The 26,064-nt window shown below is 45.6% G+C and overlaps 1 protein-coding gene across 1 annotated transcript; it reads left to right on the top strand.

Annotated features, from left to right (window-relative positions):
* The first annotated feature begins 1,398 nt into the window (after window positions 1-1,398).
* On the top strand, window positions 1,399-25,384 carry LOC145360283 (proproteinase E-like). The gene is made up of 8 exons (XM_080215413.1): window positions 1,399-1,623; window positions 14,820-14,908; window positions 15,666-15,763; window positions 15,870-15,998; window positions 18,082-18,218; window positions 20,215-20,357; window positions 22,308-22,460; window positions 25,301-25,384. The coding sequence occupies exons 3-8, from the start codon at window positions 15,741-15,743 to the stop codon at window positions 25,316-25,318; spliced, it is 603 nt and encodes a 200-aa protein (XP_080071539.1). The 5' UTR covers window positions 1,399-1,623; window positions 14,820-14,908; window positions 15,666-15,740; the 3' UTR covers window positions 25,319-25,384.
* Window positions 25,385-26,064: the final 680 nt, after the last annotated feature.

The raw sequence follows: 26,064 nt of genomic DNA, 5'->3' as shown, positions 1-26,064 counted from the left end.
GAAAATTCCACCCAACATTTTGAGTCTGTATAACTTCTTCAGAGTCTTATAGAAGCCAGATTGGACTCAAAACTAAGATTGCACCCCCCCCCCCCAGCGTCTGATTAGGTTGGTGTTCCCCAGTGATGCGCTGGGCAATCCTTCTCGGAAGCTCAAGGGTTCAGCTGGCAACTGTCCAGAAGCACTAACTTCCCCAGTACAATTACTCTGAATCCAAAAAAATGATTTAAATTGCCAAATTGGGATGGGTGTTACACTGATCGTGTTACACCGTCTGATAGAGTTAGAAGAAATAAAACCACTTCATTGTAACTATTCAAAAAACTCAGACCAATCCCCACACAGGACACACTCCAGAGCCCCCACCCCAACTAATTACCTTCCCCCACCTCCATGCAGAGTATTCCCAACCCCCTCAACTACTGACAGCTCCCCCCATGGGATTCTCCCCAAACCCCAGCTGTATGGAACTCCTCCCTCCGCCCCAACTAGTGGGCATGATTCTAAGCACCGCACCAACCCTCAGATTCAACTTAACATCATCTGACTCCCACCCCCCCGCCGAGGTCTGATCTGACCAGACTGGAACTGACCTCCTCCTGCCTGGACCCAACCCCCTTGTGTCCCTTCACCTGACTGTACCTGACGTAACCCAATTCCACCTCACCCCCACCCCCATCACCCCCATTCACTGTCCTGACACGATCCAAGCCAACAACTGACCAGGGTCCTGACTGGACCTGACCAGACCAGAATTGACCCATCTCCCTCATACCAAACGTTCCTCCCTCCCCATCTCGGGTCCGACCCCCAACAAGCCGGACCCCATCCATTTACTTCCATCCAGGCCTGTCAGGTTCAATGGACCATCTAAACCCACCTGATTTCTGGCAACCAATGCAATAAAAAGGGGGCGTGGCCTCCCTGAGTTCACTAGTCTTGGTCCACCCTGTGGTCTTCAGGACACTCTGCTTAGTGAATGTGCCGGTTAGGTGCATTGGCCCTGCTAAATTCTCCCTCAGTGTACCCGAACAGACAACTAGATGATTTTCACCGTAACTTCATTGCAGCGTTAATGTAAGCCTCCTTGTGACACCAATAAATAAACTTAAACTTAATGTTTTTCCCACTGCTTTGGTTGGGTAGTCTTTTACCTTGGACAAGACTGGGCATTCCATATCCAGCCACTAGGAAGTGCCAGAGACCACCTAGATGGGAGCCTAGCCTTCTCTGAGGTTGCATGGAGGTTGGAGGTCTGACATCCGATCGGTGCAATTCAAATCAAGAACTGTGCACAAGTGACTCCTGTCCCATGGTGTAAAATGTAATTGAGTCTCCTTTTCCTTATCTCAGTTTATTTCACTAAAGAAGCTACACATGGAAAAGATTGAAGACCAAAGTGTTTTAATATAATTTACCACTCCGTCATCCCACCACATGAAATAACAGATTACTGGGTCATTATCAATTGTTATGTGAAAATCGTACTGTCAGAAACAACGGCCAGAATTTTGCTGTCCCGGCTGCCACAGGAATCGGAGCGGGCAAGGGGCAGACCATGGAAAGGTCCACGATGGAATTTTCTAGTTTTGGGCGAGCACAGTCGGAGATTCCCACCAACAGGTCTGGTAATCAATTTTGTTTAATTAACGATAAAGTTTGCGTCCATGATGATGTGATTTGATTTGATTTATTATTGTCACATGTATTAGTATGCAGTGGAAAGTACTGTTTCTTGCACACTATACAGACAAAGCATACCATTCATAGAGAAGGAAAGGAGTGCAGAATGTGGTGTTACAGTGATAGCTAGGGTCGAGTGAAAGATCAACTTAGAGTGAGCTAGGTCCTCTCAAAAGTCTGATGGCGACAGGGAAGAAGCTGTTCTTGAGTCGGTTGGTAGTGACCTCAGACTTTTGTATCATTTTCCCAACAAAAGAAGGTGGAAGAGAGAATGTCCGGAGTGCGTGGGGTCCTTAATTATGCTGGCTACTTTCCTGAGGCAGCGGGATGTGTAGATGGAGTCAATGCATGGAAGGCTGGTTTGTGTGATGGACTGGGCTTCGTTCACAACCCTTTGTAGTTTCTTGCAGTCTTGGGCAGAGCAGGAGCCATACCAAGCTGTGGCACAACCAGAAAGAATATGTGGCATTAAATCGCAATATGTACTGATCTTGGATTACCTTGTCAAGGTCAGAGCTGACCTGCTGTTTGCGCTGGAGTGTACAATACGACGTCTCAGCTCCGACAGGCAACGATTGTGTTGTTGGTCCAAAGAGTCATCATTCTGGATGGGATAGGACTTCAGAAGTGTAGGAAGGGTCTAATGTAGATGGCTTTTCTCACCACCAGCCAAGCAAGGTCTTGGCACTTGTTTGAAAGTTCTAACAGTGAACACTCTGTCAAATAACTTTGACACTCTGCTCAGAGAGCCATCTTCAGGGAATGTTCTCCAGGGAATGAAACCTGCTGTCCTTACTCGGTCTGGCCTACATATCACCCCCAATATGTTACTGTGCCTCTGTTAACTTACATTCTCCAGTGAGTAGAGGAGTGTTACGGTGGCTCAGTGGTTAGCACTGCTGCCTCATAGTGCCAGGGACCCGGGTTCAATCCAGCCCCAGGTCACTGCCTGTATGGAGTTTGCACATTCTCCCTGTGTCTGCGTGGGTTTCCTCCAGGTGCTCTGGTTTCCTCCCACAGTCCAAAGATGTAGGGGTTAGGTGGATTGACCATGCTAAATTGTCCCTTAGTGTCAGGGGGAATTAGCAGGGTAAGTGCATGGGGTTATGGGAATAGGGTCTAGGTGGGATGTTTGGTCGGTGGAGGCTCAATAGACTGAATGGTCTCCTTCTGCACTATGATGCATGTGAATCCAGACCAATAGCAGTGTAGTTGACTCTTAAATGCCCTCTGAAATGGAGGGCAGTTAGGGATGGTCCAGCCAGTGATGCCCACATCCTGCAGATGAATTTTTAAAAAAGACCCACTCTCTTTTTTGCCTTCAGGCCCTCTTGGATATTAAATGCATGGACTTGTGGTCAAAGGTGTTTCTTTGCGTACATTTTTCCATGAGGGACTGATGGCATGGCACAGACTTGGTGCATTCCTTGGCAGCGTGGCCACACACATCCTCGGCAACACCAGGCACAGGTAGAAGCTCAGCAGCTAGTCACATTAGGTGTTTGCGAAGAGGGTCAATGTGCAGCTCGATGCAGCTACACACAACAGCTGCCATCAGGATTAGGAGGATATCAGACATGTTTTAGCCTTGTTATTTAGCAGTTTGTACATTGCTTCTTTACAAACGCAGTTAATTTTTGACCTCCAGATAAAGTGGAAGATAGCTTGAATGATCACCAATGCCCAGGAGAGGGGAATAGTCCAGACCTGCACCATGTACAGCAACACTGAGAGTGCCTCACACCTGATAATTAGATTCTTACCCGCGATCATTGAATCCCTGCAGAAGGAAGCCACTTGCCTCATCGAGTCCACACGAACAATCCCTATTCCTATTACCACCCCCTCCCCACCCCCATATTTACCCTGCTAATCCCCCTGACATTAAGGGCAATTTAGCATTGCCAATCAACCTAATCCACACATCTTTCAGACGGTGGGTGGAAACCGGAGCACCCGGAGGAAACCCACACAGACATAGGGAGAATGTCTGTGCGGGGTTTGCACAATGACCTGAGGCCAGGATTGAACCCAGATCCCTGACACGTGAGGCAGCAGTACTAACCACTGCGCCACCGTGCCATCCAGATGGTGAGGGAGAATTGCTCCCACGTACCCAGTTGTTTCATTATTGCTGCTCACATCTGCCAGTTTCTAACTCAGGCCCCTGCTGGTCCTCCTGAACATTATCTCCCACACTATTCAGCCAGTCTGAGTTGATGGTAAAAGTAGACAAGGGGAATTGATCAGCTCAACTCCCAAAGAGCATGGCCTCACTCTTGCCTTGATTTACTCAGGAATCCAAGGCCAGTTCACACCGGTCTAAGATGTTGATCAGCCTTTGCACAGCAGGTCTGAATAGAAGACCATAACATCGTCCATGTACAGGAGGGTGCCTCTGCTGTCTGCGATTGTCAATTCTCTTCTGTTGCTGAGGATGGGTATGACCACGCTGCCACAGAATGCACCAACTCTGAGCCACCCATCCCTCAGGGAAAAAGTTATGCGGAGTTTGACCACAGACCACGCATTCAAAAAGTAGTTGGTGCCAAAACATTCAAAAGACAGCTAGACACAGCACTTGTGACAAATAGGATCAAAGTTATGGGGAGAAAGCAGGATTAGGCTATTGAGTTGGATTGTAATGAATGGTGGAGCAAGCTCGAAGGGCCAGATGGCCTTCTCCTGCTCCTATCTTCCATGTTTCTATCATCTAATATCCCAGAGGCCCTGCAGGCAAAGAATATAGTAGATCTACTTTTTATTCATTTGCGGGATGTGGGCATTGCTGGCTGGGCCAGCATTTATTGCCCATCCCTAACTGCCCTCCATTTCAGAGGGCATTTAAGAGTCAATTACAATGCTGTGGATCTGGAGTCACGTGTATGCCAGACTGGGTAAGAATGACAGATTTACTTCCACAAGGACACTAGTGGATGGTTCCTTGAGCAGAGTGTTAGTTATTTGACAGAATGCTTCATTGTTTTTACTCTCAAACAAGCAGCAAGAACTTGATTGTCTGGTGGTGAAAAAGGCCGTCTCCATCAGATTCTTACTACACTTCCAGAGTCTCACCCCATCTGCACAATGCCCTCGAGATGGCTGTGGTGGGAAGGAGTTGTCCATCTTCTTGTGGAAAGTGTCTTTGCAAAGAAAGCCTGGAGAGAAAGAGGTACGGTGTTATTTGTTGAGGTTCATCCTGGGCAGGTCTGTGATGCAGGACTCTGTTCTCTCTGTGCTGTTCCCAGGGACACACACTGAGACAAACATTGCTGGAGGATGATCAATGCAATGAAAGACAGTCTGGCCCGAAACTTATTGAACTTCCAATGCAAGGAATTGTCCTCGACTGCGTGTTGCAGGCTGGCACATTCCAAAGCCCAGGAATACATGCTAAGAGACGTACTCATGCTGCCGCCACAAAGGCACATGGGAAAGGTCACTGGCTACGACCTTTCAGTCATAATGAACCAAGGGAAGGGGAATTGTCCAAAATTTCCCTTGGGCTGTGTAACTCACATTGAGTGTACACAGTAAATATTACATATTATTACAATTGTATCAAAACAGCTGACAGGCCAACATTATTCACCTCAAAAACTACAATTCTTTTGCCTCAAATCTTCTCTGATCATTCAACACTCACTTTTCTATGCAAAAACGTTCCAGGATTCTCACGTTTATCTTCATGGCTAATTTTGTATTAATCATGCTCTTTTACAGTACATAGGATGCATGCGCAGGAACAAGCTATTCAGCCCAATGTGAAATGGAATTGTAACATTATAAAAATCATGGTTCCCTTACACAATATCCAATCACCATACATTTGTTACCTGCTCACTCTCTGGCTGGTTTTTCTGATCAGAAACAGCCTTTTGGGGGGTCTTGACAAATAAATATCAAGACATCTTTAACCTGCTCAGTTAATTCCTCCCTCCGAAGATTATCAGGAATTAACAGAGATGAGAAGGAATTGTTTCTCTCGGAGGGTATTAAATCTGTGGAATTCCTTATTGCAGAGGGCAGTGGAGGCTGGGTCATTAAGTATGTCCAAAGCTGAGAGAGACAGATCTTTAATCAATAATTAATTGAGGGTAATGGGGTTGGGGTGGGAAAGTGGAGTTGAGGATTATTATTTCAGATCAGCCATGATCTTATTGAATGGTGAAGCAGAGTTGATGGGCCAAATGGCCTACTACTGCTCCTATGTCTTATGGGCCTTATGGGCAATTGTCCAATATAGGCAGGGGAGTGAAGACTTTCTTGGTTTGACTCAGTAAGCTGTCCTAGGCCACATTACTTAGATCATTTATTTGGGGAGGCGATGGCCTAGTGGTATTATGGCTAGTCTATTAATCCAGAAACTCAGCTAATGTTCTGGGGACCCAGGTTCGAATCCCAACACGGTAGATGGTAGAATTTGAATTCAATAAAAGATATCTAGAATCAAGAATCTACTGGTGATCATGAAACCATGGCCAATTGTTGGAAAAACCCATCTAGTTCACTAATGTCCTTTAGGGAAGGAAACCTACCATCCTTACCCGGTCTGGCCTGCATGTGACTCCAGAGTCACAGCAATGTGATTGACTCTCAACTGCTCTTGGATGACTAAGGATGGGCAATAAATGTTGGCCAGCCAATGTCACCCTTCTCCTACGAATGAATAAAAAAGAAATTTGAATTCACCATTCTACTCCCTCAATTAGGATAGACACAAGCTACCGAGATAGTTGCTTGTTTCTCAAATCAGAGGGGGTTAGGCGATAAGTCATTACCGAATAACAATTTGACAACTACAAAATTACAATTATTATCACTTAACTATAAGTATTGAGTATACAAACAGTTAATAGATATTTGTAGTTATCTAGTCGGGGTGCCTAGCAAATAATTAATAGACAGCGTTACTCACCATCACTTTAAGCTCCACGTGTGTGCAGATGACAACCAGTTCTATCTCACGATTACTGTTCGATTCTTCCAGTGCTCACTCAACATTCAGTCTTGGGTGAGTCAAAATTTCCTGCAATTAAACATTATTGAGATGGAAGTTATTGCTTTCAGACCCAACTGCAAAGTCCTTCCCTTGTAACTGAATCTATGCCAGTCCCTGGTCACTCTCTCCTTTCAGTTCGACCCTGAGCTGAGGAACTGACCCTATATTATCTCCATTATCATTTGAAGGGGAGCTTGCATGTGCATAATTAATGAGGTTGCAAGCGCAGAACCTGGTGTGGGATCCCACCATTCTGGGCAGTGGGTAAGGTGTTGCTGGAGCTATCTGCCACAGTACCTAATCTCAAAAATGGAGCATTATACCCCATATGTATGGGATTAACAATGCTCCCAGAGCTTATACATCCTTATCATTATGGGTAACATGGCTAGTTCACCTTCTTCCCCTGGGATATTGACATTTGATTCTGGAGCAGTGGGTTCATGGGGTTCTGGAGCACATGGTTACCTGGTCACTTTGCATCCTCCTTTCCAGGGCTAAGTGGCTTAACTCACAACCATATTAATATCAGACAACTTGTAAAAGTTGTGGCATGCTTATCTGTGCCTGTAAGTGACCAGTATAGCCTGACAATTAATCTCGCTTACTCTGCTCCAAATATACAGAGTATCTCTAAAGGCGTCATTCATTCTCTGTATACTAGACAGGGACTACCACTGAAGGTTGGAAGAAATAATCACAGTCACAGAAATAGGAGCAGGAGTAGGCCATCTAGCCCTTCGAGCCTGCCCTGCCATTCAATAAGATCATGGCTGATCTGAAGTGGATCAGTTCCATTTACCTGCCTGCTCCCCATAACCCTTAATTCCTTTATCGATCAGAATCATTGGGGCTATTTTGCGCTCAGTCTGCTCATCAGTAAGAACAGGCAAACTGAGTGATGTGGATGCAAAATATCGTGAGAAGCAGGAGGCAGAGAATTTCCTGCGTGGGTTTCCTCCCACAGTCCAAAGATGTGTGGGTTAGATTGATTGACCATGCTAAAATTGTCCCTTAGTGTCCTAAGATGCGTAGGTTAGAGGGATTAGTAGGTAAAATACGTAGAGATATGGGTGTGAGGCCGTGTGGGATTGTGGTTGGTGCAGACTCGATGGGCCGAAGGGCCTCTTTCTGTACTGTAGGGTTTCTATGATTTTTCTATGAATTTGGAGCTCACTGTACCAATTTATCAGATGGAAAATGTTCCAAGTTTGCACGGTTAACATCCAATGCCAATTTGATGTGGCTGATATACATGGATTCATGGCAGCTGTCTCAGACAGGTTTTACACATCTCACTGGCTCATGGGAAGCCCAAAGGCCTGATTGAAGACCCCCGGCTTAGAAGCTGCTCAGCGCGATGGCCCCCAACACGATGTCTGGGCACATCCATTCAGAGTCTGCAGCTTAACAGATGATCCGAGGCCTGAAGCCCAGTGTTAGATATGTCTAATTCAGAAGCAAAGTTTATTCACTCAGCCTCCCGCCTTGTCCCTCTTCGAACATGAATGATTTTTTTCTGGACTGGATTACATGTCTAATGATTATCTTCATCAATGTCCCATCTGCATTTCGTCCTTAGGGTTGTATAGCCAATCGTATTGATCAGCTGGTCAACTTTCTTCAGAGTGAATTTCAAAGTGTCAGTTTTTCAATTAATTAGTAAACACAAAACAGGATAATTTCTTTGTCTAGTAGTTTGCCCACTTTATTGTGAAACATGAACAAAGTATTCTACAACCTACCATTTTCACTGTTGAGACACAACTAACACTGTAAAAAAATACAAAGGGTTGTGAACATAGTCCAGACCATCATCTAAACCAGCCTCCCATCTATTGACCACAGTGGAGTCCCAGAGCGCCATAGCTGAGGATCCCAATGAGCTTCTCAAAATCCTGCAGCCCGTGGCTGAGAGAATCATAGAATCCCTGCAGTGCAGAAGAAGGCCATTCAGCCCATCGAGTCAACACCAACCACAATCCCATTCAGGCCCTATCCCCATAACCCCATGCATTTACCTAATGAGTCCCCCTGAAACTAAGGGGCAATTTATCATGGCCAATCTACCTAACCTGCGCATGGATTGTAGGAGGAAATCCATGCAGACACAAGGAGAATGTGCAAACTCCGCACAGTGACCCAAGCTGGGAATCAAACCCGGGTCCCTGGCACTGTGAGGCAGCAGTGCTAACCACTGTGCCACCATGCTACCAGAGGCTGCAGAGCTTGCAGGAGAGGCAGCTGAGTGCTGAGACATAGTGGGCTATGGCTGCTGCCAATGAGAACATGACCCATTCACGGAAGGTCATGACTCAGGGACTGCAGAGCGTGGCTGTGGGGCTGCAGAGCATGGCCCCGTCTCAGAGAGCACTTGCTGTTGCCATTGACAGGTGGCCCTTGACTCAGAGGGCCTTCACTGAGAGCTCAGCCGCCATGGCAAGAATGCAAATGGTCCCCTAGCACTGGCAGGGCCAGGTGACGCCGGAGCTTCTGGAGCTCACTGCAGCAGGACCGCCATCCCATGGAAAGACCCAGGGGTCCACAGGAACCCTAAGGGAGGAGGAAAAGCTCGAGCCCACACTGGAGTCTTCCAGCCAAGAAACTGTGGCTGTTGCTCCACCTTCTGACTGCTCCCTTACTGACACTGGCACATCTCAGGGGCACACAATCCCCATCACCCACAGTCTCCCAGCAACACACACTCCCCAAAGCACCCCCCCCACACACACACATACCCAGCAACACACACTCCCCATACCCCCAACGGACCACCAGCAACACACACACCCCAACCCCCCACACAGGCCCCCAGCAATACACACCCCCCATACCCCCCTACACAGACACCCAGCAACACACACTCCCTACACCCCCCACATTCCCCCAGTAACACACACCCCCCATACCCCCCACAGACCACCAGCAACACACACCCCACATCCCCCACACAAACCCCAGCAACACACATTCCCCAAACCCCCCACAGACCCCCAGCAACACACACACCCCACACCCCCCACACAAACCCCAGCAACACACACCCCACACCCCCCACACAAACCCCAGCAACACACACACCCCACACCCCCCACACAAACCCCAGCAACACACACTCCCTACACCCCCCACATTCCCCCAGCAACACACACTCCCCATACCCCCCACAGACCCCCAGCAACACACACCCCACACCCCCCACACAAACCCCAGCAACACACACACCCCATACCCCCCACAGACCCCCAGCAACACACACACCCCACACCCCCCACACAAACCCCAGCAACACACACTCCCTACACCCCCCACATTCCCCCAGCAACACACACTCCCCATACCCCCCACACAAACCCCAGCAACACACACCCCACACCCCCCACACAAACCCCAGCAACACACACTCCCTACACCCCCCACACTCCCCCAGCAACACACACTCCCCATACCCCCCACACAAACCCCAGCAACACACACTCCCTACACCCCCCACATTCCCCCAGCAACACACACTCCCCATACCCCCCACAGACCCCCAGCAACACACACCCCACACCCCCCACACAAACCCCAGCAACACACACTCCCCATACCCCCACACTCCACAGTAACACACACACTCCTCATACCCCCCACACACACCCCAGCAACACACTCTCCTCATATCCCCCACAGACTGCCCAGAAGCTCACACTCCCCATACTCCCCCCTAGCAACACACCCCCAGCAACATATACTTCCCATACACGCCCCCACAGATGCCCAGTAACACACACTTCCAATACCCCCCCCCACAGACACCTAACAACACATGCTCCCCATAGACCCTTAGCAACACACACTCCCCATAGCCCCCAAAAGATTCCCAGCAACACACATCTCCACATGCCTCTAAAAATCCCCAGCAATGCACCCTCTCCATACACCCCCTCACATTAGGGGATTTTCACAGGAACTTCATTGCAGTGTTAATGTAAGCTTATTTGTGACACTAATAAATAAACTTAAACTTCAACTTAGATCAGTTGATCAACTCATACAAGTCAAGGCAAGAAATGTCGATAGGATATTCAGTCATATGGGTTTGAAAGCCATTGTGAAGCTGTTGAGACAGAAATAGTTCTATAATCAGCCAGAGACATTTAGAATTAGAACTGCACAAACAGTTAAACATTGATATTTTATTATCTCTTCCTAGTAGACTCCCTCTGCTGGTACATGTGTATATGGTAACATCAAGTGGACAAAATGTACCATGCAATTTTTAATACACTATAGGCACATTATAGGTGATCCTGTTCAGTGGGTCACTGGATGGCAGTTCAGGAGCAGGAACCCTGACTGTTTTTTCCCAAATGCATTGATTCCAATTCGCTTTGGAACAAATGGAAAATGGGATTCCTGATTTACCATTTTACGCCCTTTCACAAATGGAAAAATCTACCACTCTGCATCGGATCACACCTCCCCCAGAGTGGTCACTAGGTAGCTTAACTGAGCACCAACCAGAGATGGAACCTAGGAATGTCTGGTCCGTTTGACTCAGTCCTCCCTGGATTAATCAATGGAAATATTTGGGAACTTTTTTCCTTAACGATTAATTATTCCTGACGCTGAGTGACCCTGTGTGAGAATGTTTCTATGGCAGGTGGTGGTGGCACTTGGAAAGCTTTCTTGGGTTGTATAAACAGCGCAACCTTGATACCAAGATATTTTATTGTTTACTTTCCTACTTGGAATGGGGAAAGCTAGCAGATAGCAAAGTTAGTAAAATATAGGCAAAATCCAAACACTGGCAGCCTGCAGGGGTATATAAAAGTTCAAATTCTTCAGTGGATCTCTTAGCATCACAGACACGCAGAAGGAAGATGTACCAAGTCCTCCTCCTTGTCCTGCTCGCAGCCGGTGGTAAGTCAGCTGAAAATACCCCTCCATTCAAGCAACGTACTTAACTCCGGAAATCTGTATTTGAGCAGTCAAATACAAAAGGCAAGAAGCCCTGCTAAACTTTGATAAATTACTGGCTATGCCCCAGATGAGCTATTGTGTCCATTTCTAGACATCACACTTTGGGAAGGATGCCATGGCTTTGGAAAGGGTACAGAGGGGATTTTGGTATCAAAAATGAAGGACTTGAATCATGTGGGATGAATAGAGATGCTGACGTTGCAATGCTCTGGGCAGAGAACATTAATGAATAATAGAAGTGTTCAACATTACGAAGGGTGGTCCTTATCTGAGGGAGAATATTCTTGCTATTGAGGGAGTAGAGCGAAGGTTTACCAGGCTGATTCTTGGAATGGCAGGACTGTCATATGAGGAAAGATTAAGTCAGTTAGGATTGTATTCATTGGAGTTTAGAAGAGTGAGAGGGGATCGCAGCGAAACTTATAAAATTCTAACAGCGTTAGATAGGGTCGATTCAGAAAGAACGTTCCCGATGGTGGGGAGTCCAGAACTAGGGGTCATAGCTTGAGGATAAGGGGTAAACCTTTTAGGATTGATGTGAGGAGACATTGCTTCACCCAGAGAGTGGTGAATGTGTGGAATTCGCTACTACAGAATGTAGTTGAGGCCAAACTGTTGTGTGATTTCAAGAAGAAATTAGATATAGCTCTTGGAGCTCAAAGGATCAAGGGATATGGGGGGAAGGGGGATCAGGATATTGAATTTGATGATCAGCCATGATCAAAATGAATGTTGGAGCAGGCTCGAAGGGCTGAATGGCCCACTCCTGTTTCTATTTTCTATGAAGGGTTGATGGAGCAGATTAAGGACTTGACAAAAGGTCCCCCAGACCTTCATTCCCGAGGCCAAGGTTGCTGAGGCCTTTTACAATAATGCGACCATTGTCCTGACTAACAGCACCCCACACAACAAAGACTGGAGATCAGACATGAAGCCTTCTGGTCTGTACAGTTCATTGTGATTACCCATTGACTGCTTGAGAGATTTTATTATTTTGACTAGTTATGTATTGTAGCTGTGTTTATGATTGAAGAAATATGTATTGAAAAATACAGAGGCCTTTATTCACTGGTGAACAAATAGACAAGTATAAAACTGCCTTTGTATTTAAACCTACTTCATTGCTAAAAATAGGGATTGCCGAGACATCGAACCCTCAGGGGTTTCTGAGACAGATTCTCAACACATTAGGCTTCAGACCTGTATCGAACTTCTATTCGCATGACTAGGAAACCAGTTAGTGGTTTAAAGTTTCTGTCCAGTGTGTTGCCTGGTTTGGAGGGTGGTAGCCCTGAGGAGAGATTGGACAGATTTGGTTTGATTTTGGAGGCTGAGAGGCGAACTAGAACAAAGAACTAAGTAAGAAGAGCAAAGAAAAGTACAGCACAGAAACAGGCCCTTCGGCCCTCCAAGCCTGCACCGATCAGATGCCTGCCTAAACTAAGACTGTATACATTTATTTCCCATCCTATTCATGCATTGTCTAGTTGCCCCTTAAATGCTGCTATCAAACCTGGTCCCACCACCTCCCCGGTTTCAGACATTCACCACCCTGATAGAAGTTTACAAAATTATGAGAGGCGCAAATGGTCAGGGTAAAAACGTCAATTACTAGAGGACATAGGTTTAAGATAAAAGGGGGAAAGTTTAAAGGAGATGTGAGAGAGAAGTTGTGCACACAGAGAGTATTAAGTGCTTGGAATGCGCTGCCAGAGGAGGCGGTGGAAGTGAATACAATAGCAACGTTTAAGAGGCATCTTGACAGATCTGTACAATGCAGAAGAAGGCCATTTGGCCCATCAACAACAGTCCCAGCCCAGGCCCTATCCCCACGTATTTACCCTGCAAATATACCTGACACTAAGGGTCAACTTAGCGTGGCCAATCCACCTAACTCGCACATCTTTGGAGTGTGGGAGGAAACCGGAGCACTCGGAAGAAACCCATACAAACACGGGGATAGATGAATAGGCAAGGAATAGGGGGATATGGACCACGTAGCGGTCATTAGTTTAGAAACTAATGTGCCAGCTTGATGGGCTGAAGGGTCTGTTCCTGTGCTGTACTGTTCTTTGTTCTCTGTTCACTGCTACTAATTCAGCTTGTAAAAAATTTGACTTTTTCTCATCCTTCTCCTTCATGTGGATTTTGGGTGTAATTCTTGCGATGTTGACAGTGAAAAGACCAACCTGTTTTCCATCTGTCCTGGTTGCCATCTCCAGAGAGGTCGATCGAAATAAAAGTGGGGAGTCACATAAAAACTGCCTGCAAGCTTGTCACCTTTTTTACCATCGCACGGAGTCTAAGTCACCCCCATATTTTCTTTAGAGAGTGGGATTCCGTCTTTCCAAGCACTCATTCACTTGAGGGAAAGCATTGTCAGACACTGCGAGACACTCTATCCTTGCCCAACACTGATATTTCTCACTGGGACAAGCAGGCGAAAGAGGACAAAAACAGAAAATGCTGGAAAGTCTCAGCAGGTCTGACGGCATCTGTGGAGAGAGAATAGATGTGGAGGTGCCGATGTTGGACTGGGGTAAACACAGTAAGAAGTCTCACAACACCAGGTTAAAGTCCAACAGGTTTATTTGGGAGCAAAAGCCGCTAGCTTTCAGGCCCCTGACCCTTCATCAGGCACTCACCTGATGAAGGAACAGCAAGTGCTCCAAAAGCTAGTGGCTTTTGCTACCAAATAAATCTGTTGGACTTTAACCTGGTGTTGTGAGAGTTTTTACTGAGAGAGAATGGAGCCAGAATGGTTCTATTCTCTCACCACGGGTGCTGTCAGACCTGCTGAGATTTTCCAGCATTTTCTGTTCTTGTTTCAGATTCCAGCACCTGCAGCATTTTGCTTTTGAGAAAAAAAGGGATATAATTTTTTAAATCACATTAAAATTAGTGAAAGGAACGGAAGGGTATGTTGCTAGGCTCAGTAGATTAAGGTGGGAGAAGGTTTGTTTGGAGCACAAATGCCAGCATGGATGAGTTGGGCCTAATGGCCTGTTTGTGTGCTATAATTCGATGTAGCATAATGTATCATGTAATATCACCATACATGTGAAGCAGCTGTTTGGAATACCTGACCTGCATATGCACACAAAGACATATTTGTACGCTACCTTGGTCAGAATGAATAGTCAGTTTCTGGTTTGTGTGATTCCAGCTTATGGCTGTGGGCATACCAGCTACCCTCCATATGCCTCAAAGGTGGTGAACGGAATTGATGCCAGGCCTTACAGCTGGCCATGGCAGGTAAGTAAAGGAACTTTATTCGGTGAAGCCCAGATGCTACAAATTCTGGAAAACAGAATAAAATATGATGCAAAGCAGGTCAGCCTCTGTCCATAAGGACAGAGTTGTCTTTGCAGATGCTAACTGTTCTGCTGTGCGATTGTGATGATTCTGTGCCATTAGTATATTTGATGTTTGAGGGGGACTGCTCTAAGATGCAGTGCTTTGTCACAAGCAGTCAGTTTGTCTGGGGGGAATGCATCAAATGCCTGACAGCAGCCTGATACACATTTTAGCCATGTAAGTGAATCAGTAAATTGAGATGGGAGAAGGTTTGTTTGGAGCATAAATAGCATGGAAGAATTGGGACAAAAAAAGGAGACGGCAAAGAAGAGGTACTCAGGGGACATCAAGGCTGGGATTAACCAGCCCTTCCCGCCGGCGGGATCTTCCAGTCCAGCCAACAAGCAATTTGCCAGCCAATGGCTAACCATCTCTGCCACTGGAAAACACGCCATGGAGGTGGTGGCGGAGGGGAAAATTCCAGCCCATATATAAGGATGCAGAAGTACAAAAACAAACCATTGCAGGTGCTTCTCTGGCTCCAATGGAGGTAGATAAGAATGGAAAAGAGTCAACAAAGTTTATACGAGAAACATTAGAAGCTAGAATTGAGGGAAGCACACTGATACGAATTGTCCATCCGGTAAGAGGGGAATGCATATGCTAATATTTTGTAGGGATGTAAAAGCCTCTTTGTAATTTGCTTTACTGTTAGATTTCTCTGCAAGTCAGTCACAGCGGTTTATTCTCTCACACTTGCGGTGGGACTCTTATCTCCGCAGACTGGGTTATGACTGCAGGCCACTGTATCTCGTGAGTAAGACTGCACTGTCAAAACATTTTCTTCCATTCTCCTCCATAATTCTTCCTGTCCCTGAAAAAAATACGATTTAAATCTGATTCTGCTCCTTGTGCATAGGGCGGGTCGGTCTTACCGTGTGGTACTGGGAGAGTACGACAGACTTGTGGATGATGGTGGAGAGCAGATTATAAGCCCTTCCAAAATTGTGGTTCACCCAAGATGGAATATGAACTGCGTCGCGTGTGGGTGAGTCCAAAAGGCTCAAAAAGAACCATTATCGTTACAACTTTTAAACGATTACTTGCCTGTACACCGTGCACCATGTCACCTACACAATTCATTGCAGGAAAGTTATAAGAATTGTGAAACATTGTTCAAAACTAAATTAATATGGCCATTTCAGTGAGGAACACCAGTATTGGTTTTAAACTTCCATAATCGACAAAACCTGCTTGAGAAGGCCATTTTTAACATCGCAAGGCTGCAATTTTCTGTAAAGTTGCATTGCTATTGGCCACAGGTGGTGACGTCAACCTAAAAAACAATGTGTATCAAATGCTCAGTAGGTCAGGCAGCATCTGAGGAGAGACAATGAGAGTTAAGGTTTCAAGTCAATGATCTTAGACCATAAGATACAGGAGCAGAATTAGGCCATTCGGCCCATTGTGTCTGATCCACCATTCAATCATGGTGGATGGGTTTCACAACCCCATTCTCCCGCCTTTTCCCCTTTCATTAGAAAACCAGAAAAATTTGGAGATGTAGTAATGTGAATGGCCTGATTTCCTTCCCTTCAGTGGCACCAGAAATAAGAACATAAGCACTAGGAGCAGGAGTAGGCCAGCTGACCCCCTCAAGCCTGCTCCGCCATTCAATAAGATCATGGCTGATCTTTTCATGCACTCAGCTCCACTTACCCACCCGCTCACCATAACCCTTAATTCCTTTACGCTTCAAAAATCTACTTATCTTTGCCTTAAAAACATTCAATGAGGTAGCCTCAACTACTTCACTGGGCAGGGAATTCTACAGATTCACAACCCTTTGGGTGAAGAAGTTCTTTCTCAACTCAGTCCTAAATCTGTTCCCCGTTATTTTGAGGTTATGCCCCTTAATTCTAGTTTCACCCGCTAGTGGGAACAGCTTCCCTGCTTCCAACTTATCCATTCCCTTCATAATCTTATATGTTTCTTTAAGATCCCCCCTCATTCTTCTGAATTCCAATGAGTGTAACCCCAGTCTATTCACTCTCTCCTTATAAGCCAACCCTCTCAACTCCAGAATCAACCTAGTGAACCTCCTCTACATCCCGTCCAGGGCCAGTATATCCCTTCTTGAATAAGGAGACCAAAACTGTACACAGTACTCCAGGTGTGGCTTCACCAGCACCTTATATGGCTGCACCTTAACCTCGCTGTTTTTAAACTCCATCCCTCTAGCAATGAAGGACAAAATTCCATTTTTCTTCTTAATTACCTGCTGCACCTGTAAACTAGATTTTTGTAATTCATGCACAAGGACACCCAGATCCCTCTGCACTGCGGCATTCTGCAATTTTTTTACCATTTAAATAATAGACTATTTTGCTGTTACAAGAAATAGATCTTCTTGTACAGAATGTCCTATAAAGAAAAATTGAGCAGGTCGGGCCCTGTACTCTATGGAATTTAGAAGAATGAGTATCTTATTGAAAAATAACAATCTGAGGAGGCTTGACAGGTGAGATGCTGAGGGGTATCTCACCTCATGGGGGAGTCTAGAGCCAGGGGGCACAATTTCAACATAAAGGATCTCCCATTTGTGAAGGGGATGAGGAGAAATGTCTTTTCTCAGAGGGCCATTAATCTTTGGCATTCACTTGGAAGTTGGGTCATTGAATATATTTGAGACCGAGTTAGACAGATTTTTGATCTTCATGGGGGTCAAGGATTATTGGGAGGCAGGGTCAACTGGAGTTATGGCCACAATCAGCTTAGCTATGATTTTAAAGAATGTCAGAACAGATTCAAAGGGCCAAAACGTTCTTACTTTTAATCCAACAGAGCAATATTTTTAATCCAAAATAGCAAACAATGTTTTTGTTTTAGCTGCTTCAAAAATTTAAAGTGCAGGGATTTTAAATGCCTTGACAGTTTCCTTTGACAAGTACTTTTGACAGTTTTGATAGTTGATTTTGACAGGTCTGTCAATGAATGGATGTGAGAGATGCAAGAAAATGTAAGGAAAAAGCACAAAAAATATATTCATGTTTGCATAAAATTTCAAGTAACATGAGAACAGGTTGATTTTAATGATAAAACGTTAAACAGAGTCTTTGATTCTTTTACAGGAATGATATTGCTTTGATCAAGCTCTCAAAGCCTGCATACCTGAATGATAGAGTTCAAATCGCCTGCATTCCCCCTTCTGGGTATCTTCTTCCCAATAACTTTTACTGCTACATTACTGGATGGGGCCGCCTTTACAGTGAGTCAAACTTTAAAAGCATTTTCTTCCCCATTACAGATTTTTCTTCCCCAATTTGATGACTGTATATGGAAGTTCCATATTTTTTAATGCTTTCTTTGACAATGGATGTCACTGGCAAGGCCTACATTTGTTGCCCATCCCTAATTGCCCTGAGGGCAACTACATTACTGTGGGGTCTGGAGTCACGTGTAGGCCACACCAGGTAAAGTTGGCAGATTTCCTTCCCTAAATGGCATTGGTGAACCAAATCTTCTTTTAATAATTTTCCATGATGGTTATGATGGTCACCATTCGCTGAGAGATTACTTTACAGTTGCGTCTAGAGCATTAGCCTGGGCCTCTGGATTATTGGTGCAATGACATTACCATCTGTCCGTAAAATACAGTGGAACAAGGTCACTATAGGGCTGGGGTGGGGTGAAGTCAGAGTTCAAGTTTCACTGGATGTTCATGGGAAATCTCAAGAGCCAATGCCACCCACATCAAGCTGAGTCAAGATAGAATTTGCTTTGGTGCCTGGCTCCCACTTTAGTAATTTAAGGAATTCCCACAAAAAACAACTGGACAGGTAAGAATCCAAAAACAATAATCTGCATTCATATAGCACACTTGACCTCGAAACATGCTTCATGGTGCACCAGAGAGAAGTAATGAAAAGACAATGGAGGCCAAAGCAAAGAAGGAAATAGTAAAAGGGGTGAGCAAATCCTTGGTGAAAACCTTAGGTTTTAAGAGGGTCTTAAAGGATGACAAGAAGAGAGATTTAGGGAGGCATTTCTTAACTACAGGGCCCAAGGCTGCTGATGGTATGGTAGCTAACAGTGGGCAAAGATAGGAGGGAAATGGCATAACAGGCCACAGTCAGGGGAATGAAGATTTGGATATAGGTGGAGGTGGTGGGTGTAGCAGTGTGATAGAGGTTACAGGGACAGAGGAAGGAGTAAAACCAGGAATGGAATTGAACACAGGAATGGGAGCCAACGCCATCACTGGGCACAGGGTGAAGGGTGAGCATGGTTTCGTATGGTCAGTCATGTTTGGATGAGTTGAAATTTACTGATATAGAGGTCACAAGACAGTAGTTGGACAGAATGCTTCCAATGATCCTTCTTCTCAGCTAGTAAAGCCATGTGTTCCCATGCACTTCCCCCCAGTAGAGGCGGCTCACCATTACCCATTGGTGTGATCTTCCAGTCCCGCCGATGTCAATGGTATTTTTGTGTGTGTTGTCCGTCTCGCTGCTGAGGAACTGGTGGCAGGGAGTCACTTTTGGTGGGGCTGGATGATCCCACCAGGGCCGGAAAAGGTGAACGTTATTAATTCTCCAATATTCCCACACTTCTCTAAGAGTAAACATCTAATCAAACTAGTTATCCACAAAGGGAATGGTGGAAATCATAGAATCTCTACAGTGCAGAAGGAGGCCATTCAGCCCATCGAGCCTGCACCAACAATTCCACTCAGGCCCTATCCCCGTGATCCCACATACTTACCCCGCCATTCCCCCTGACACTGAGCAGCAATTTAGCATGACCAATTCACCTAACCTGCACATCTTTGGACTATGAGGGAAACCGGAACACTTGGAGGAAACCCATGCAGACACGGGGAGAATGTGCAAACTCCGCGCAGTCACCCGAGATCGAAATTGAACCCGGGTCCCTGGCGCTGTGAGGCAGCAGTGCTAACCACTGTCCCACCATGCCTTCCCCTGGCTGCACAAAGACATGGGACTGGATTTTCTGTCTCCACCATGTAGGGACCCACCATGGGGGACAGAATGCCCAGCCAAAGGCTTGTTGACTTTGATGAGGACCGGGTGATCCTGGCGATGGGTAGGGTCAGAAAACCCCATCCATGGTAACATGAGAGCAGCTCTCTACAGGGTTTTGCTTGTAATTCCATCTTTACAGGCACATAAGAAGTATTCTTGTGTTTGAAAACATTTGACTTTATCGGACTGACTGAAAACCTTTTGTCCTGATCTTTACAGCGGATGGCCCACTTCCAGGTAAGCTTCAACAAGCTTATATCCCAGTCATCGACTATCAGCACTGCAGCCAACCAGACTGGTGGGGCCGCACTGTGAAAACGACTATGGTTTGTGCCGGAGGCGGTGAGAAGTCCGGATGTAATGTGCGTAATAACGCTCGGCACGTGTGTGTGTGTGTGTGTGTGTGTGTGTGTGTGTGTGTGTGTGTGTGTGTGTGTGTGTGTGTGTGTGTGTGTGTGTGTGTGTAGGGCTGAGTCAGGTCCTACTCGGTTAATTGGGGGCACCAGGGTCACCAACTCACAACCTAGCATGTAATGGGGGGGTGTCAACGGGCAGGCTGGAATGGCCCAAGTGAGTAAAAGGCATCAGATCTGAAGATCACAGGCTGCCGCAGAAACAGAAAATAGGAGCAGGAGGCGGTCATTCGGCCCTTTGAGCCTGCCCCAATATGATCATGGCTGATCATCCAACTCAATAGCCTGATCCCACCTCCCCTCCATATCCTTTGATCCCTTTCGCCCCAACTCTATATCCAACTGCTTCTTGTAATCAGACAATGTTTTGGCCTCAAATACTTTCTGTGGTAGTGAATGCTACAGGCTGACTGCTCTCTGGGTGAAGAAATTTCACCTTATCTCTGTCCTAAATGGTCTACCCAGTACTCTCAGACTGTGACTCTGGTTCTGGACTCCCCCACCATCGAGAACATCTTTCTTACACCTGCCCTGTCTCATCCTGTTAGAATTTTATAGGTTTCTATGACATTCTCCCCATTCTCCTAAACTCCAGCAATCAGCCATCCCATAATCCTTTCACACTGATGCTGTCAAAGTTTGCCAGGTCAGTTGAAGCACATTTCACCTTTAGGGAACTATGCGGGCACAACTTGAATGCCCTGTAACCCCATGCTGCTGAGAACTCTGGTGCCTGGCTGTCATCTAGATGGTAAGAAGTCTGACAACACCAGGTTAAAGTCCAACAAGTTTATTTGATAGTAAACCCACTAACTTTTGAGGTTTGCCCCTTCGTCAGGTGAGTGGAGAGTTATTACATTTCCAGTGCTAAGTTATCTCCTGGCAAATTAAGGTCATTTAAATTATCCTTTTATGCCCCTCATATTAATCTTATATTTATGCTGCTCACTTGACGAAGGGGCAAACTGTGAAAGTTGGTGGGTTTACTATCAAATAAACTGATTGCACTTTAACCTGGTGTTGTGAGACTTCTTACTGTGTTTACCCCAGTCCAACGCTGGCATTTCCACATCATGTCATCCAGATGACCAGGGCCACTCCCTCTCCACACCACGCAAACTACCCCTTGGGGCTAATTGTATAAAAAAGATATTCCCCATATTAAGTTGTTGTGATCTTCATATAATTCAAGAATAGTAAATACATCTGGGTGGCCACGTCCAACTCCCTCTTGGACATATCTAATGAACTGGCCCCAAAAGCTTTCTGTGGTAGAGAATTCCACAGGTTCACAACTCTCTGAGTGAATCAGAGAATTCCTACAGTGCAGAAAGAGGCCTTTCAACCCATCAAGTCTGCATTGACCACAATCCCAACCAGGTGTTACCCCCATAGTCCCATGCATTTCCCCTAGCTAATCCCTTTGACATTAAGAGGCAATTTAGCCTGGCCAATCCTCCAAACCTGCACATCTTTGGACTGTGGGAGGAAACTGGAGCACCTGAAGGAAACCTACACAAAGGCATGGGGAGAACGTGCAAACTCCACACAGACAGTGACCCAAGCCAGGAATTGAACCCAGGTCCCTGGCACTGTGAGGCAGCAGTACTAACCACTGTGCCACCGTGCCATCCCTATGTCACCATGCTGCCACCGTGCCAAAATAGTGAACCAGATGGGGGTTTTTATGACAATAGTTTCATGGTACTTTTTTTTTGTTTTGAATTCAAATGTCACCACCTGACCCTGGTCCCTAGATCATTCCCTGGGGACTATGGATACCAGCCTGGTGACAATACCCTACGCTATCGCCCCCTTCTGGAGATGAGGAAATGAAACAAAAGAATTAAATTTGGCAGAGACTCTGGAAACAATTTGTGTCTCTTTTGTGTGTGACAGGGAGATTCCGGTGGACCTTTGAACTGCCAGGGTTCTAACGGGCTATGGTACGTCCATGGTGTGACCAGCTTTGTGTCATCCTTGGGCTGTAACACGGCAAAGAAACCTACCGTCTGGACTCGAGTATCTGCCTTCAATGATTGGATTGCCCAGGTAAGGATCATTCCCAATTTATAAACAGCACAAGTGCTTTTGCTCTTTTTATTGCCAAATTCAAAATTATTGAACCAAAAAATAAGCAAGTTAGACACCACTCAATCGTTTGTACCTGTGCGAACATTTATTCCCAAAAGGACAAATTTAATCTCTTTTCCTCCCCCCTTTAACATTTTTCATGTGGAGTTATTTACCTAATTCCATCTTCAATAGCTACATGTTATACACTTCCAGTGCTAAATTATCTCCTGGTGAATTAAGTTCTTTTAAATCATCCTTTTATGCCTCTCATATTAATCTTATATTTATGCTGTTTATTACCAATTTCACGCCAGTCAAAATAATCTTTCACTGCTTATCATCTCAAACCCTTCCATGTTTCTGAATGCTTCTATTAGATCTCTTTAACGTTTTTAACTCTGGAAAACACAACTCCAGTTTTTTCCAAGACTCTCGTTATAACTCTATCCTCGGATTCCTGGTATCATCGCAACTGTCTTCCCCTTGTCTCCACAATTCTTTCTATAATTGACTGCTCAAAGCTGCAGACAACACTACAGTTGTGGCTTGGACAGTGATGTTGTGCATATTTTTTCATTGTTTCTCACATATATTGCCCCTAAAGGGGCAATGACCACACCCACCTGTGTTGCCCTTAAAGGGGCAATGACCACACCCACCTGTGTTGTCCTTAAAGGGACAATCAGCACATCTACCTGTATTGCCTCTAAAGAGACAATCACCACATGCACCTGTCTTGTCCTTCAAGAGACAATGACCGCATCCAACCATATTGCCCCTCATGAGATGATCACCACATCCACCTGTGCTTCCCTTAAAGGGACAATCACCACATTACTTCTGAGCAGAATGTTAAATACAGCCAACACAGAATACCATTTCGCCCTCCTTATGACAGAATCACTGACATATTATGAGGCAGGAGGAGGCCATTTGGCCCGTCCTGTCTGCACTGGCTCTCCAAACGGGCTTCATGACTTAGTGCCATTCCCCTGTCTTTACCTCGTACTCTTACACATTGTTTCTATTCAAGTAATCATCTAATGCCCTCTTGAATGCCTCAATTGGGCCTGACTCCACCACACTTCCAGGCAGTGCATACCAGAGTATTATGGGCATTAGATTCAATGGGAGATGAGGGAGCCGACAAGACTTCTGGGAGTCATTTTGCAAAGCCCTGCTGCTAACATTAGATGAGACTGGAATGGAATTATAGCTCTGCAGCATCGAGTCTTTGATCTACTTTTGAGGAGTCTGTATCAGCAATGAATCTTAACGATGAGTGATTGTTGGAACAATCTTGGAATTCTACCACAATGTCTTATCGCAAACAATTAAGGTTTAGCAATTGGAAAATATGGACTAGGTTTTCTTCATGCTCGCAAAAGCCGAGGAGAGGAAGAGAGCCACTTTAATTGTACTGCCAGTATTATAACTTAGAAACTATATTGCCCAAATGTCCTGAGCTTAAGTTGAGCAAATCAAGGATGGGCACTGCTGCATTGAACTGAACATCGAGCGAGAGCATAGCCCGCCATTCCCCAAATTTTACTTTTTTTTAAAATAAGAGAGAGTTGACTATTTCATCAGTACTCTGTCAGTGTTTTAACCTGTGTATGGCAGTGAGAAATTGGCTGCTTCGAATAATTTCATAACCTTTGAAAAAATCCAATATTGACATGGATTTTTCACATTAACTTCGTTCATCTTGTATGAAATACGCTTCACACCACAAAAAGGTAGCCTGAATTCTCGGATGCAGTTTAGCGAAAGTTCCATTGGTGGCTATGAAATAGCCCAAAACTGACTTGTAGATTAGGGCAGCATGGTAGCACAGTGGTTAGCACTGCTGCCTCATAGCGCCAGGGACCCGGATTCAATTCCCAGCTTGGGTCACTGTCTGTGTGGAGTTTGCATGTTCTCCCTGTGTCTGCGTGGGTTTCCTCCGCTTGGTCCGGTTTCCTCTCGCAGTCTGAAAGACGTACTGATTAGGTCATTGGCTGTGCTAAATTCTCCGTCAGTGTACCCAAATGTGGCAACTGGGGGATTTTCACAGTAACTTCATTGCTGTGTTAATGTAAGCCTACTTGTGACACGAATACACTAAACTAAACTGCTGTGCACACTCACCCAGTTTGCCAAGCTTAGCTGGAACGGAGAGCTGATTTGATTCCTTTGTAGGGTGGACACTCATGGTAGGAGCTAAGAATTATTTTGCAGTGCAACTTAAATGGATGGGGGAGGGGGCCAGTTAAATGGGAGTGCCTTTATCAGGTGACAGAAATTCCAAAAGTGTTTGGAGAGCTGGAAGAGGCATCTCAATCCATTCGTCAACGCTGAAAAGATAGGACACCAAGAGGAGACAGGGGAAACTGAAACCAGAGAAACACAAGTTTTGGGCAAACATTTAATGACCGCAGTAACTGGATGTTGCTTGAGATTGTCGCAAAGATGGTCTCACACCGCACACCCTGTGCCAGTCCATGGCACCATTCTCTTTGCTTCAAGCTGCAATGCTGAGAGGAAGGACCTGGCATTTTAGGCATCAGGTCTGATAGCAGGGGAAGGTACAGGGTATGTTTCATGGTCTTGAGGGGCAGAAGGAGTTAGATGGGTATTGATCTGAAGGCAGTAAAGTGGTAGGAAGAACCTCAGTAATACTGGAACTATATAAACAAAATCTAGAAAGATTGAGTACATCATCATTTATCGAACAGTCGGATTGAGGAAGTCTCATCTTCCAAACCCTTTGTACATTTTTATGCATTCACTTGAGAGGAAAATGTTGTAACTACTCTTTAACTCCTCTATTACAGACCATGGCTTATAACTAACAGAGAGGAGACTGACATTCATCAAGCTGTTTTCCCATGATGAACAATAGAGAACAATAAATCACGAAATAAAACATATCTGAGTTGTTTTCTGAGTCACTGCTGTCAAACCTTTGGTGCCCGTTGGCCTGGAGATATTGCTTTGGAGAGTTCCAAGACCATTCTTCTCATTAATGAATTGAGCTGAGGAGTTCAGTGCCTGACTCCACAAGGTTTGGGGAAGGCAAAAAAGAAAGAAATAAAAAAGGCAAGAAAAGGATGAGGTGGGGCAGGGGTTGTGGAATGAAGGTGTAAAGAATTCTACCACACTGTGTCACATTTCCTAGAACTGACTCAGTGCTTCATTTACAAGAAGCAGTTCTCATAGAACACCAATGGTGCAGAAGGAGACCATTCGACCTATCGAGCCTGACCCGACAACAATCCCAAACTGACCATTCCCCCATATTGCACATATTTACCCCACCAATCCCCCCGATCACAAGGGGCATTTTTTTTTCGCATGGCCATTCAACCCAACCAGCACATCTTATGGAGTGTGTGAAGAAACCGGAGCAACCAGAAGAAATCAGAGGTTCAATCCCTGGCTTGGATCCCTGTCTGTGCAGAGTCTGCATGTTCTCCCCGTGTCTATGTGGGTTTCCTCTAGTGCTCCAGTTCCCTCCTGCAGTCCAAAAGACGTGCTGGTTAGGGTGCATTGGCGATGCTAAATTCTCCCTCAGTGTACCCGAACAAGCACCGGCATG

The sequence above is a fragment of the Carcharhinus amblyrhynchos genome, chromosome 30 (assembly GCF_965287045.1).
Source record: "Carcharhinus amblyrhynchos chromosome 30, sCarAmb.v2.hapA, whole genome shotgun sequence".
Taxonomy (NCBI): Eukaryota; Metazoa; Chordata; class Chondrichthyes; order Carcharhiniformes; family Carcharhinidae; genus Carcharhinus; species Carcharhinus amblyrhynchos.
The sequence above is the reverse complement of the archived record's forward strand: the minus strand, read 5'-3'. Positions and strand labels throughout refer to the sequence as shown.